The following is a 14,466-nucleotide window of genomic DNA, read 5'->3' as shown; positions in this document are numbered from 1 at the left end:
CTCTCTTAAGAAAAGTCAGGGGCAAGGATCTCACTCATGCGGCCCCAGACCTCTCAGGCACCTGTCTGCTGCTGGGGAAGGAGCCGTCCCTGTGCAACGAGATGTCACACGTGGAACTATTCTTGTCTGACGCCGGGCCTGCCTCTGGCGATTCGAGATGGAGTGGCTCTAACTAAGGGTCGGGTGAAGCTCAGGCTCTAAAGTTCCTTCCTGCCTCAGGATGCAGCTGTGCAGGCTCCTGGTGTCATGTGATCACAGCGCCCACAGAGCAGGGACTCCAGTGCAGAGAAGCAGACTCAGCTCTGACCTCTCCTCCTCCGAGAAGCCTTCCTGGGTTACACCGCCCTTCCACCCACCCATCCATTCGTTCAGTAAACGCTTACTGAGCACTGGCTGGGCCAAGAGGGAGAGACGCAAAGCTGAACCCTGCCTTTGAGGAGCTCGAAATCCAAGCAGGAAGCAAACAGCAGGAGTATAATAACTCACGTGAACTGAGCATCTCCTACGTGCCAGGCACTGCTCACGACAGGCCCGTATGTGTATTCTATTAATAGCTCCGATGTGAGGAACTAAGGCTCAGAGGGGTTAGCCTCATGCCAGAGGTCACACAGCAGGAGATGCTGACCTCCACCTCTCTGCCCTCAGGGCCTGACCTCTGACCCAATGGGCCGCCTCCGTGAGAACAGTGACAGGGAGGCGCCCAGGTGAGGATGCTCTGACCCACCTGGGCTGGGGAGCAGGCAGCTCCTGGAGCAGGTGATCCAGTTAAACCGGGAAGCCTGGGAAATGGGAAAGCAGAGGAAGGCGTGGAGTCGAAGGAGACAGGCAAGGAGGGGAAATGGCGGGAGGGCTGGGGGAGCCGGGCCGGCCTTGTCTCTAACGTCTGTTGCGTTTCTCTTGTTGCTGACTTGGATTTGCAAGAGTTATCATCTCGCTTTTCCTCACGACCGTGCCTGGCGTGAGGTCAGACCTCAGGTCTAGGGCTGGAGAGGTGTGCCGGAGGGAGGGAGGCCGGGAGGGGGTCCCACACTTGCCTCTGTGGGTTTGGGGCCAGGGTGAGAGCGGGGAGGGGGCTGGGCCAGGGGGCTGGTCACCTCGGAAACACGCTCTGCACGTGGAGGTCGGGCAGGTGGTGGGGCACCTGGGACCTTGATCCCATGTGGTGTTCAATGTCATGGTGGGAAGGGACTTAAGGCCTCCAAGACCCACCTGCCACCTGCATTAATCAGCTGAGCAGACCTCCCGGGGGAAGGATGAGGGGCCATTTGCTCTGCATCTGGGTAAACCGAGGCACAGAGAAGGTAAAGCAGGTGTTGAGGAAGGTGTGTGCTTAGAGATGTGCTTTCACAGCTTCCCCGTCTACCAAGACCAAGGCCCTGTGTGCTAGCGCCCCTGAAACGATGTTTAATGTCCGTCCACGTCACCATGGAAGAAGCAGGATTGTCAAGATTGGATAAATGAGCCCGGCTGGTGTGGCTCAGTGGTTGAGCATTGACCCAGGAACCAGGAGGTCACGGTTCGATTCCCGGTCAGGGCACAGGCCCGGGTTGCGGGCTTGATCCCCAGTAGGGGGCGTGCAGGAGGCAGCCGACCAATGTTTCTATCTCTCATTGATGTTTCTATCTCTCTATCCCTCTTCCTTCCTCTCTGAAATCAATAAAAACACTAGCCTGGATAGATGGTAATAGGAAGCCTCACACTGGAACACAGCGCATGCCCCTGACGCGCAGGAGGTGTTCTGAGAGAGGAAGCTGGTGGGGTAGGCACGGCAGCCAGACTGTCCCCCATCACAGATGGGGAAACTGAGGCTCAGACAGTTTACAGACCTCCCCCAGGTCACCACGCCCGAGGGGAGTGGCAAAGCCGGGATGCGGGCTCAGGTCTTCAGATTCCAGGCCTGTGGCTGTTGCTGGGATATCAGGCCTTCCTCTCCCTGGAACCTTCTACCTGTCTCCAGCATTCAGGGATCTCAGCTCCCGGCTCCGTCCGCTCACTCCCGGGAACCCTGCACTCGGTGTCTTTCTCCCTCAGCAGCGACTGCCCCCTTAACCCGAAAGGCCCCCTGGGAACGCCAGCCGTCGGTGACACTGACCGGGGAGGGAAGCAGCATTTCCCAGGCCACGCCCTGCCTGCATCCGTCCCGGTCAGCAGCTTCCGCTCAGCCCTGGGCGGACCGGCACTCTGCATGCCCAGCAGGTGCGGCCAGGCTCCTGGACCCAGGACCACACTCGGGTAGCAAGTGGGGAGCTGTGGGATCGCTGTGAACGTCACCTGCCTGGTCTGTGGCTGGTGCTCTGCCCTCCCCGCTCCTCACCATCTCTCTCCTGAAGCTCAGGGTTAGCGCTTGTCTCAAAGGCACAAGGGAAGGGTAACCTCCTTCCATTCACGGCAGCTGCCACCTCTTTGGAAGCAAGCTCCTCGTGCCCACTGGCACCCCCCACCCATCGGGGTCCGGAGCGGCAGCCGCCCTCCAGGATTGAGAGGCCTCTCTGGGCACCGCCTCCCCCGCCTCTCGTGGGCCCCACAGCCTCGCAGGCGGCCCTCCCGGCCGGGCGGGAATGAGGACTGGGGCGTCTCCTCTTGTTGAAACCGTGCCCTTGCCCGAGAGCCCTCGCTGACAGCTCATCCCTATTAATTCTCATTGTGCACTTTGAGCCAATAGGCTTCTATTTATTCATTTATCTTGGTCTTCCTTCTCCCTGCCCTTCCTCACCGGCTGGAATTTACAATTCAGTTCTCAGGTGGCTTTGCTGAAGGACAAAGCCTGGGGCGGAGAGGGTCTGCACCCCAACCCTGAAAAGGGCAGCCACTCCTGGGCCCCCCTTCACCCTCAGGGTGCTAAGGGGCTCAGGCTCCAGGCGGCTGGATGTTGGGACAGCCCAGCTCCCGCTGCAGGAGGGTTGCCTGGGAATAGGGACCCACTGGGCCATGGCTAGGTTAAGGGATCATTGGGGCGCCCCCTGGTGGCCGATTAACAACACCTGCTGAGCTGGAGGAGTTGAAGCTGCCCGAGCATCCAAGGCCGGCCTGCACCCTGGCACTGGAACTCCTCAGGCGGAAGTGAGGCAGAGAAGAAAAGGCAGGGACGGACGCCGCCAAGGGCACAACAACAACAACAGGAAGCAAATAACAGTACCGCACACTGAGCAGCTAGTACGTGCCAGCACTGCACCAGGACACGGGGGCGGCTGCGTCCTGGCCGGGCACCACGGCAGAGCAGGGACCCTAAGCGAAGAGAGGGGAGACCCAGCCACCGGGTGGGTGAGTTCCCAGCCGCCTTCTAGACCGAGTGACCTTGGCAGGATTTAGGCAGCATCTTCTAATCCCTGAGCTGGGATTAGGACGGCACTGGCGCCACAGCATCCTAGAGACAACAGGCCCTGCTGGGAGGAGCTGCAATCAATGAGGGTGTGGGGGGTTGAATCCATCTGGGTGAGACCCCTTCTCCCTGCGGAAGCCAAGCCCCCGCCCAAGGCAGCCTGCCCTCCACCCAACCAGGCAGCGTCCCCACCCTCCTGGGCTGCATGTCTGTCACCAAAGACAGAGCCGCTGGCCGCCTGGAATGAAGCAGCTGCGTCCATCAGACCCCGAGGACCCACGATGAGGGGATGTGAGAGCTCTGCTCCCCGGCCTCCTCCCGTCACCCCAGGAGGAAAGCGGGGGTCAGAAGCCCCTTCCCAAGCCCAGGGCTCGAGGGCACTGCCTGGGCTCGGGCTGCTCGGCATCAGGACTCTGGGGTGACCAGCCACCCTGGCAGCTGCGCTGGGCTCTCTGTGGAGGGCGGAGGTCCAGGGCCAAGGGCATCCCAGCAGCCTTGGCCAGGAGAGGCCTTGGACTTGCCTGTGATGGTCATCTTTCCTCCGGTCCTTGACCAGAAGCTGGCCCAGTGAGTGACGATTTAGCTGCCTGCCCCTCCCCGCGCCAGCACATTCAGGAAATGATTAATATTTAAGAGAAGAAATACAATTAAGGCTAATCCGAGAGAGAAGCAGAGGTTGACACTGCCCAAGGAGTGTGCGCAGAAGTCCTCACCTGAGCTGGGTGGGCAGCCAGCCCGGGGTGCGGACAGAGCTGGGCTCCCCCCGGCCTTGCCCCTGACCTTCAGGGGCCAGCCTCCTTGCCCCTCCCTGAGCCAGTGCCGCTCTGGGGTCCCCAGTGCACTCATCCCCACAGACTCTCCGGCCCCAGCTCCCAGCCTTTCCGCCATCCCTCTCTCCCAGCCCAGCCACTGCCCACAGTGACAGCTCACGACTTCACCACCGAGCAGGGACCTGCCTGCCTGGGCTGGCTGCCCTGGGAGAGGACTGAAGTGTCCCCTGGGGCTGAGGCCTCCTCAGGAGTCTGGCAGGGACGCCAGCTCAGTCCAGCCATAAACCCAGAGACCGGGAGGCCCTCCCCGCAAGGACACGGAGGCAGCAGACAGCCTGAGGTTAATGCTGAGCCCCTCCCATGAGCTCCCGCAGCCTGGCTGCCCTGCCCGGCCTCCTGCCAGGCCCTGAGCCTCCAGAACAAGCCCAGTGGGGAAGGCACTTCTCAGAAGGTGGTTTAGCTCAGTGACTTGGGGACCAGAATACTTCCTGGTGTGTGTGGGCCTGAGTTTCTCCATCTGTATGATGGGAATGGCAACAGCTAACATCTAAGGGGCACGTGCTCTGTGCCAGACACTAGCCTGAGCATGTTACACATACAAATGAGCTCACGTATTCCTTACAATGACCGGAGTGTGCTGTTAGCGTGCCCATTTCAGAGATGGTGGAATAGAGGCCCAGAGATGCCACGCGTCCAGAGCCATCCGCCACAACTCCTGCTTTGGGAGCACAGAGTCCACCTGGCTGCGCTGAGGGGAGGACTCCATGGAATGACGCATGTCTAGCTCCAAGCCCACGCACTCAGGGAGCTTGCATGCATGACCCCTGCTATTATTACTGCTGTTGTTGTTAACATTACCTGAGCACTGACATACGCCGTGGCACGTGGGGATGGAATTGGAAAGGGCACCAGCCACACTGCCATCCTGGTCTAACCCCTCCCGCCTCCCTCTGCCCTTCCATCACCCACCAGCTGCAGAGGGCCAGCGGCGAGCTTGGCACACCCTGGCCGGGCCACACTGTTTGCTGGATGGGATCAGGTGGGATAGGGAGGCAGAGGGGACAGCAGAGGGATGTCAGCAGGTAGCCTTCCTTGCTCACTCGCCCAGAATGCAGACTTCCTACCGGGGAGGCGGGGCTTGCCTGGTGGGTGGGGCTTGTCTGGTGGGCGGGGCATAGCTGGGAGGCTGGGACTGTGACAACTACAGTTTTCCCAAGAGAAAAGGATCCAGCGGTCCACTGGGCAGGACCTTCCCCACCCCAGAGAACAATGTCACATGACCCCAGGGTCCTCAGGGCGGCCTTCGCTTTGGCACGTTTCCAAGGTGGGACAGACTCCAAACTGCATTCAAGTCAACCTTTTGCCTCGGCGCCCCCACTCTGCTCACCCGCTCCCAGGGGCCGTCCCAGACGCCCTCCCATTGGCCCGAGCAGACAGAGCCCAGTGGGCTGACTCACGTGGGAGCAGAATCTCTCAGGAGGGTCTCCGCACGTGATGCCCTTGGGCTCCACCTTCACCTTGACGTAGTCCTTCAGGCGCATCACCTTGGGCTGGCAGGCGTAGAACTCCCAGGTGGGGCCCTCATCCGAGGTCACCCAGGATTTGCAGATGTCATAGTCCCCGGCGGCCAGCGGGAGGCAGTGCAGGAGGAGAGCCAGCAGGCCCAGCATGGCTGTGCAGTCCGGGGGGTGCGGCCCAGAGGGGCCCTGGAGAGGCGGCGGCTGGGTCAGGCGGGGCTCGAGGCCTCAGCATGGACAGGCCGCATCTGCCAGGCGGTGGAGGCGGAGGTCCCAGGGAACGGCGCTGCCCGGGAGCAGCGAGGAACTTGCTTTTCCCCAAAGGCCGGGAGGAAACCTCGGAGCCAGCGTTTCTCAGACTGCTGATGGGCAGATCAAACGGTGGCCCATCACTCGGAGTCCTCCTGACCTTGGCATTCCCCCTCTCCCGCAGGGGAACCTGATCAACTCAGGCAGACTCTCCGGTTGTGACAGTGGATGGAAATGGGATCGGGAGGCACTCCGCGGGGAGCTGGCATGGGGCCGGATCAGAGTGCCTTTAATTTCTGTCCTTCCAGCCAGTCCTGGTCTTTAAAGGGCCCTTCATGTGTGATGTGCTCACCACTCCCGCAAAACAACCCTCCGGCCTGTGTTGTAAAGATGAAATGAAATCAGGAGGTGGACGGGTGAGCTGGAAACCTGGTCCCTCTACGGGACTGGACTTGACATCTCAGACCCATAAAAGAGATTTCTTTTCATGTGAGTTGAAAGTGACAACGATTGTGTCGCTGGACTGGAACATAAAAAAGCGACGGAGGTGTTAACTGGGGAGCAGCTTATTGGGCTCTGCCTTGGTGGGGACCGGCACGAGTGGGGGCCGGCTGACCTTGGCTGGTAGCCATTGGCAACTTATTATGAAGTTTCTGGGACTTCAGCTCCATCCAAGCAGGTACTCAGGGTCTGGCTTGTCTTTCATGGGAAGAGGGAAGGAGAGCTCATTAGCAACAACACCTGCAACAAATTAAAAAGAGAAGAAGGGGGGACAGAGATGTATAAGAACAAAAGCTCTCTGGCAAAATGTGCAAAAAATGAGGCTGCATTAGCGAGGTCTCTGAGGAAGCTGGGTTATTTTTATTAATATTGGAGTTGCACATTTGAAGGCCGGGCACATTATTAAAAAGGTGGTGCGTTTTCTCCTCGCTTAATGGGGGCGTTAGGCCAGCAGAAGTGCCCTCGCTTGGGGCCGGTGACTCCCTAAAACGTCCCCAGCAGCCAAGAATGAATGGTGGCTTTAAAACACCCTGACCGACCAGTCAAAACGTCAAAGCGGAGCTGCGATTGTACCCCTAGCGCCAATGGGCTGTGCGTACAGGTAGACAGCGGGCCAGGAGCGGGCCAACGGTCGGTCAGATAAACACCTCTCTGAACTCAGAGTTTCATTTACAACCCTAAGAAACGAGGGATGCTGAAGCCTTCAACAGAAGTGACAGCACTCTGTCATTTGGGTTTTCTGATCGAGGCCAACAGTTTGCAACCATCCGCAGAGGGGCTGTTTATAAACGGATCACTATTATGATTATGGCTTTCCTATTTTAAGCTACTGGCAATTATCTTAAAAAGCCCAAATAGATGTGACTAATACGGATGTCCTCTTGCGAAAAACACGAGCCCGGTAATGTACTGTGCTCCCCGGCAGGGGATAGATATACATCACCAGGAGGAGTCCAGCCGGCCTGGGAGCCCGACCAGAAACAGGAGCCAACAGGGCAAAGGTCACCGCGTGAGTCACGGCAGAAGCCCTGTCTCGCTAAGTATGCTGGTTCTCATGCCGGCAATCATTGCATCTAAGTCCCCCAAGGGCTGCAGCATGGTGCGAACCAGCCAGGCTCCCCTGGACACCCCCACCAGCCACTGCACGAAACCCCATTCTCCACCCAGACACAGATGCATTCCTGCCCGCATTCCTGCCCGCAGGACAAACTGGGAGGGCGGGCGTGGTCCCCAGGGGGCTTGGCGACTCAGCACCTTCCCGGGAGAAGCCAGCGCCCTGAGCTCCAGGCCCAGGCAGGCCCAGGTCATAAATCTGAATTAAGGAGGCGGCCCCTGCCCCCCTGGCTGGCTGAAGAGCTCGAGATGGAGATGGATGAGGGGGAGGGGACCACATTTTCCCGGCTCACCTCTGGCTGTAAAAGAAACTGTTATAGAGGCTGCCCGGCCTTGAATTCGCTCCTGGCTAGAAAACTCTCAGAAAGAACCCGCCTGGCGACTATTTTTACAACCTGAGAAATTGTAGTAAAAATAAAATAGCACGGCCTGCAAAGGTTTGGATGCTTCTACCCAAGTGAGCTTTGTGCCGCCCAGAACACAGCAGGTCCCTAATGAATCCTTCCAGCCTCCAGTCCCAACTGTTCCCCAACAGGTAGGGGCTCCCAGAGGCAGAGGGGGCTCCGGGACTCCGGGCTGGGCGGGCGCTGGGTGGGCACTGGGCGGGGGGCCAGGAGGCCGGGCAGGCGGCTGGCGCACCGGGCTACTCGCAAACCTATTCATTGCATGGCAGTTCTGTTGGCTTAAATGCCACGCGTTCCCTGGAAAATGGGGCGGACAACACCGAATCCGCCGGGGGCGGGGGTAATGGATATGTTTACAACTAGTCAATCAATTGGGCGCCGCCGTCGGGGAGTTGTGAACTCGGCAAGAGAATATGACAGCCGGTTTTTGCCAAAAAGCAAAGAAGGGAGGGGGCGGAGGGACGCCACAGGCCCCGGAACGGGGAGGCGGAACGCCGGGGGGGAGAGCCCGCGGGGACGTTTCAGAGTGAGAGGTTGCATCCCCGCGGATCGGCTTCTCCTCGGAAAATAAATCTCCACCTGATATTATGAAGAAACTGCAGCCCCCGAAACAAATGGGATCGATGCGCTTTATTTTCTTTTAAGAGTCCTCGGAGCCGAGGGGGGCTGATAGCCAGGGTATTAAAACCCGAAAATTAGATTTTACCAGGATTTCTCAACTCCGCTTTCTCTGTCTTATTGAATTAGCGCCTCTCCGAGCGGGGAGCTGGCTCCTCCCGGACCTGCCGGCTGCGCCCTGGCCTCGTGGGAAACTTGCCGCCCGCCGAGGGCGCGGCGCCCCCGGGGTCCCTGGAGGGGGTGCTGGGGCTTCTCCGGGGACCCCGGCACCCGAGGTTCCCTCTCCCTTCCCAGCGGGGCAGCCGAGGAGGGCGAAACTGCCTTCAGGGGGAGGTGCCGGGAATAAAGGGGGAGTCCACCGGGGCTACCTTCCGTCCCCCGTGCCCCCCGCCCGACCTCTCCCCGCCCGGGCCGGGTCCGTAGGTGCCCCGCTCACCGCCGGCTCCGCGAGCATCCGGGTTCCGGAGGCGCCGGCGCCCCAGCCCGGGAACAAGAGCCTTCCGCGGCTCCCGACCACCCCACGCCCTCTCTGAGGCCGCGGAGCCCCGGAAAGTTGAGTGCGGGGGGCGGGGCGCGAGGAGGAGGCCGCGGCGGGGCTGCGGGGCGGGCGGCTCAGCTTGGCCCGCGCAGCCCGGCCGGTGGGTCCGCGCTCCGGGGCGCGGCGAACGGCGTGCACAGCGCCTGGACGTGCCGGTGACCCCGCGGCTGCTTTTTGTCCTCCCAAGTTGAGTGCCAGGCGCGGGAACAATTAATAATCACGCTTTTAATGAAGGCCGGCGCTGCCCCGAGGGTGCGCCCTGGCTGGGTGCAGCCTCCCTCACTTAGAAGACGCCGAGCGAGCGAAGCGCTGCAAATGAGTTGCACCATTTCCCCTGCCGCCTCCCCTCCCTCCCCGCCCCGCAGGCAGGCAACTTACTCCCGGTGGATCGGCCGTGAGCCCCCCGTCCTCTTCCCGCCGCCCTGCGGCTCCTGCTCCCATCTGTGTCCCGCCCAGCCCGAGGCTGGCCTGCACAGGGTCCCCAAGCCGGTCCCTGCGCAACCCCCTCCCCATGCACCCGCCCCTCCCCTGCAGGAAAGAAGTTTCCAGTCCTGGGTGGCCAGGAGTTTCCCTCTGCAGCTCACACGTACCCGGCTTCGGAGACACGGGAAGGGGGTGGGGCGGGCGCTAGCTGTGGAAATTTAATGGGGGGTGGGGGGGGCTCGAGAGAAGGGTTAGTTTCCTCTTTGCAAACACACCCAGGCATTCTCGCAACATCCATCCGCCCGCCCCCCCCCCCCCCCCCCACACACACACACGCTGGAGAAAGACCCCGGTGGGAAGCCGGCCTGAAGGCAAGCGACTCCTTTAAGGAGCCGCTACAAATGCACTCGCACGCCCCTCTCCGGCTCCAGCCCTGCGCGGTCTCAGCCGCCGCTAAATAACTTTTGCATCCGAGCCCCTGCCCGGCTGCTGTCGGCGGCTCGGCCCGGCCCGGGGAGCCGGCCTGGGCAGCGAAGCCCTTTAAGAGGAAGCCAGGCTGGCAAAGCTGCAGCCGCTCTCCCCCGCTGCCTCCCGGCTCCCCGCCCGCCTTACCCGGCTCAGCTCGGAGCGGCTGCCCGGCGCGGAGACCCGGAGGCCGAGGACCGCCACCCTCCGGCGCGCCGCCTCCCCCTCGGGTGGCGCTGGGTGGGGGCGAGGGCGGAGGGCTGCAGGCCGCGCTCCTTCCCGCGCCGCTCCCGGCTCCCGCCGCCGCGGTGGCCGCCCCGCTGTGGCCGTCAGAGTGGAGCTGGGGAGCCCTCCGGCCGCCGGGGGGGCCGCCCGCAGCCGTCCCGGAGACGCGGGCCGGGGGAGGGGGCCGCCCGCGCCGCCAGCATCGCCCGCCCCGGCCGAGCGGAAGGTCGCTGCTAACAAGTGCAAACTTTTGGGTCCCCCTGGGCGGCTCGGAGAGGACCCGCGCTCGGGCGCCCGGCTGCCCCCGGCCCGGGTGGGCTTCGCGGCTGGTCCTCGGGGCGCCGGGGCATCCCCCTGCGCGGCTGGGGCCAGATGGCGGGGCGCTTCACCGCCCCCCCGCACTCAGCTCCAAGTTAATGCTGAGGCTAAATCCGCCTGCCATCGCTCACGATCGCCATCGGCTTTTATCTCTCGGTCTGATCCGGGCTGCGTAACTTCCTCTGTGTGGCTTTAACACACCATCCCACCACGGAGCAGCGGTCTTCTTAAAGGTGCAGGGAGGAAATACTGCGAGACTCGGGGGACGCGCCACGGCCCTGGGAGGGGCGCCGCGGGCAGGGGCGTCCCGGCGGGCCGGCGGCCAGGGTGGCCCCAGCAGGCGGCCGCGGGAGCGAGCCTGCTCTGGGGGGTCGCTGGCTACACATCTCCTCCGGGCGCGGGGGCCCGCGGGTCCCTGCGCGCAGAGCGCATCCTCAGCCAGCGCGGGTCAGGCACCGGGCGGCAGCTTCCTTTCCCGAAACCCAGGGGCCTGACGGGGTGCCAGCGCCCATGGGCGTGGGGGCTGCCCCATGGGCACCGGGGAGGGGACCGAGTGAGTCAGTCCGCCTACCCCAGCAGCCAAGGGCGCAAGGCTGCTGCTCTGACTCCCTCCGCCAAGTGCTGCCGCCCAGAAGGCCCCGAGCAGTGGGTAAAGGGGTGGGTGGGTGGATTTGGGGAGATGGGGAGGGGGAGCGTTGTGAGCGCACAACCAGAGCCTGAATACCAGCTGACACATGCCGCCTCCACCCTGATGGGCCCTGCTTTGGAGCCGCCAAGCGGCTTGGGTAGGAGAGCAGAGTAGGGGGGCAGGAGGGGCGCAGTCCCTGGGTAGCAGGGGAGGAGGGTGTGGGAGGACTCCCACCGGGGCCAGGGCAGAGGCCACCAGTTGGCAGCCCTGGAAGGCCCTGGGCTCTCAATCCCCCTGGGGGTTTCCTGCCAGGCTGCCTGGCAGGGCGGTGGGCAGAGCTTCGGGCCTTCCCGGGACCTGCAGGGGCTCCTGGCCCCCTCCAGGGTGGTTCCTCTCTGCAGCACACAGCAGGCAGCACCCTCATTTAGATGCATCAAGAACAAAGAGACTGAGGACACAGAGAGAGAGAGAGAGACTCACCCAAGGTCACAGAGGGTGTCAGGCATAGGAGCAAGATGAGGCCCCTCGGCACCCACCCTCCGCCATCTCCTACCTCCGCCTAACCCTCCCCGCTCTTGGCTCCCCTCAGCTTGGAGGGGGGCTGCGCTGCTGATCCCACTTCCACTGTTGTCACAGAGCAGGCCGAGGGTGCAGAGTTAAGGACTGCTGTGTGCTTTAATAATAATAATAGTACTCGCTGGCATGTATGAAATACTCGTTTTATGCCGGCTCCGTGCAAACCAGATGGTGTATTAGCCACTGATTCTTCCCAACAGCCCTGTGTCAAGGGATGCATGGCGCTCAGAGATGTGCAGTTACTTGCCCAAGGTCACACAGCTAAGGAAGTCTCTCACCTGGGAGGCAGGGTTCTCGGGCCCCAGGTGGCCCTCTGCCACTGCCTGGCTCGCTGGTTAACTTGGGGGGCACCACCCTGATGGCTTGTGGGTCTCAGTTTCCCCATCTGTGAGATGTGAATAGTGAGTCTTTCTTTCCCAAAGAGGGGTCAAAACAAGGGGGCTCCCCCCGCACATGGACTCAGATCCCATCCACCCGCCCGCCAGAGAGCGCCCCCTCCGCCCCCCCCAGAGCTGTTCTGTGGCCAGATGCTGGCCAGCCCAGGCCTCGGAGCCTCCAGAGGGCGGAAGCTCCTCCTCCGAGAACACAGCTCCCTGTGATGGTTAAGCATTCGGCCTGCAGGCAGCAGTGCTGCACGGTGTGGGGCTCCCTGGCAGGCAGGGTGAGTGATGGCCCCCCTAGGCAGGGTCATCGATTCCTGGGAACCGCCCTGCTCCTCCGTCTTTGGGGAGACTGGCTGCTGTCACAACAGCCAACAAGGAGCAGAGGAGGATCTTACTGCGGATCTTTAAACACCGGGGAGGGAAGGGCCTGTCGGGTTACTGCCAGAGGGTTTCTGGGTGCTGCTGAAGACCAGGTTTCAAACAGCTCTCCGCCCCCCTCCCTCCCCCCGCCCCGCCCAGGACCCCCTGTCTCTCCAATGAGCCGAGGCCAACAGGCCTGTCTCCCATCTTCCCGTTTCCGGGCCCTGGGGATTATGGGGGAGTGGAAAGAGCACTGCCCTGGGAGTCAGGGTGATGGATTTCTCCCGGTTCCGCCCTTAACGAGCTCTGTGGCCTGGGGTCACCACTCTCAGCTCTTGGCCTCAGTTTCTCCAGCTGCATCATGAGGGGCTTGACTCCGGAAGGAGGTCCCTGTGCGCTGATCCTGAGTTGGCCACAGGCCAGGCCGTAGCAGCCTCCAAGAGCCGGGTTTCCAAGTGAACAATGAAGTGCTGTTTCCCAGGATGGGAAGCGATAGGGTTCCAGCCACGTGGGAACCAGGTGGGCAAGGGACGCTCGTTCTTAAACTTCATTACGGCACCTTCTGACAAATGACCTTTCCCGGCAAGGGAAAGAAGCCAGGCACCGGGGGCAGGGAAGTGGTAATGAGTCTCCCCCCATGATCACTGGCTCCCTCTCACCGCAGCCTAATCACCCTCTTCACTGGTGGGATTTTGGCTCCACGGCACAGTTGTCATTTGAATTGTGTATGTGGAATCTGCTGTCAAAAAAGCATCTCCAGAACAATGCATTTAGTTCTACTCCATCTGGTTTTTTTAAAGGAGATATATATATATGGACATATAAGGAGATATATGAATATATCTCTACATATGTAGAGAGAGACATATACATGTATATAATAAAGATACCAAAGTGTGAACAGGGAGATGGGGCAATGGCAGGCTTCATTCTATATGTCCTTTCTGTGTAGCTCGACTCCTTAGCAGTGAGGAAATATGCATAGATGGGGTAGATGCGTAATAGGAAATTATAAAGTCACACACAAAAGTGACCTACTCGCTTTGCAATGAGAGGTAACAGGTGAGGTCCAAGCCCTCTGGAAATTTCCGCAAAGCCTGGTGCAGACAGACAAAAGGACAGACAGATAAAATGAGCTCCCACCACTGATGAAAGGCAAGTGGAAACTCAGAAGCCACACCCACATGCCCTCTCCCTGTGCTGGCTCACTCCGTCTCTGTGAAGCCAGACCAAGAGTTTCATTCGTCCCCTTGACCTTGAGCAGTTGAGATGTGGCTGTAAGTAGGTGCTAAGATCCTGGGAACCAGCCCAGGACCCTCTAGGAGTTTGCAGGCCAGCCTGGGCCCTTTCCTTCCACGCCGAGGCAGGGGCAGGGAGAGAGACCAAGCCCCAAGCCCAAGCCTTCCGTCCCCAAGGTGACAGCTCCAGGCGGTGGCAGAGGCCGCAAGAGGCACCCGGCTCCTCTCTGTCAGTTCTCCGCTCTAATCTCCAGCCCCTACTCCCATTAATTATTATTACCTTATTAATCACACTGTGATTAATTCAGTGATGGTGATCCATAATTGATTGCGTTTGCTATGGCGCCTTTCATCCACACATCTCCAAGATGTGCACCGCCTACGACAAGAGACATAAGCAGAACGTGTTCTTTGCTCGCCTGCATTTTGTTGGATAAACTTCCCTTCCAGAGGCAGGGGGCTAATGGCGTTGGGCAAACTGGGCTTGCCAGCCCCGGCTCCGTGCCATCTCCCTGGGCAGCGACGCTCCGGCAGCGCCTTCCCAGCCAGGGCTCCTGCTGGCGCTGCCTTGCCCGGGTGGCCATGCCCTGGGAGCCCGCAGATCCCCTTCCCTCGGCAGGGAAGATGCCTGGGCCCTGGGCTGCTGGGCAAGGACGGTGTGGGCTCTGCAGGGAGACAGTGTCGCAAGTGGCACTGGACCAGGGCTTGACGTTTGGGTGTGAGTCCTGCCTCTCCTGGTAATTAGCTCTGTGACCTTGAGAAAGCTACTGCCGCTTTCTGCCTCGGTTTACCCAAATGGAAATCGAGAGGAATAAAAGTCT

The 14,466-nt window shown here is 61.1% G+C and overlaps 1 protein-coding gene across 2 annotated transcripts in view; it reads right to left on the bottom strand.

The window, feature by feature from the left end:
• The window catches only part of NTNG2 (netrin G2), a 44,410-nt gene extending 38,069 nt beyond the window's left edge, over nucleotides 1–6,341 (bottom strand). For both annotated transcript variants that reach the window (XM_081104000.1, XM_081104001.1), the window contains exon 1: nucleotides 5,547–6,341. In XM_081104000.1, the coding sequence (XP_080960126.1) occupies nucleotides 5,547–5,759 (213 nt within the window). In that variant the 5' untranslated portion in view covers nucleotides 5,760–6,341. The remainder of the gene's footprint in view (nucleotides 1–5,546) is intronic.
• Nucleotides 6,342–14,466: the final 8,125 nt, after the last annotated feature.

This window comes from Myotis nattereri, assembly GCF_964212035.1.
Source record: "Myotis nattereri genome assembly, chromosome: 12".
Classification (NCBI taxonomy): domain Eukaryota; kingdom Metazoa; phylum Chordata; class Mammalia; order Chiroptera; family Vespertilionidae; genus Myotis; species Myotis nattereri.
Note: the sequence above shows the minus strand (reverse complement) of the source record. Positions and strands in the feature narration are given on the sequence as shown.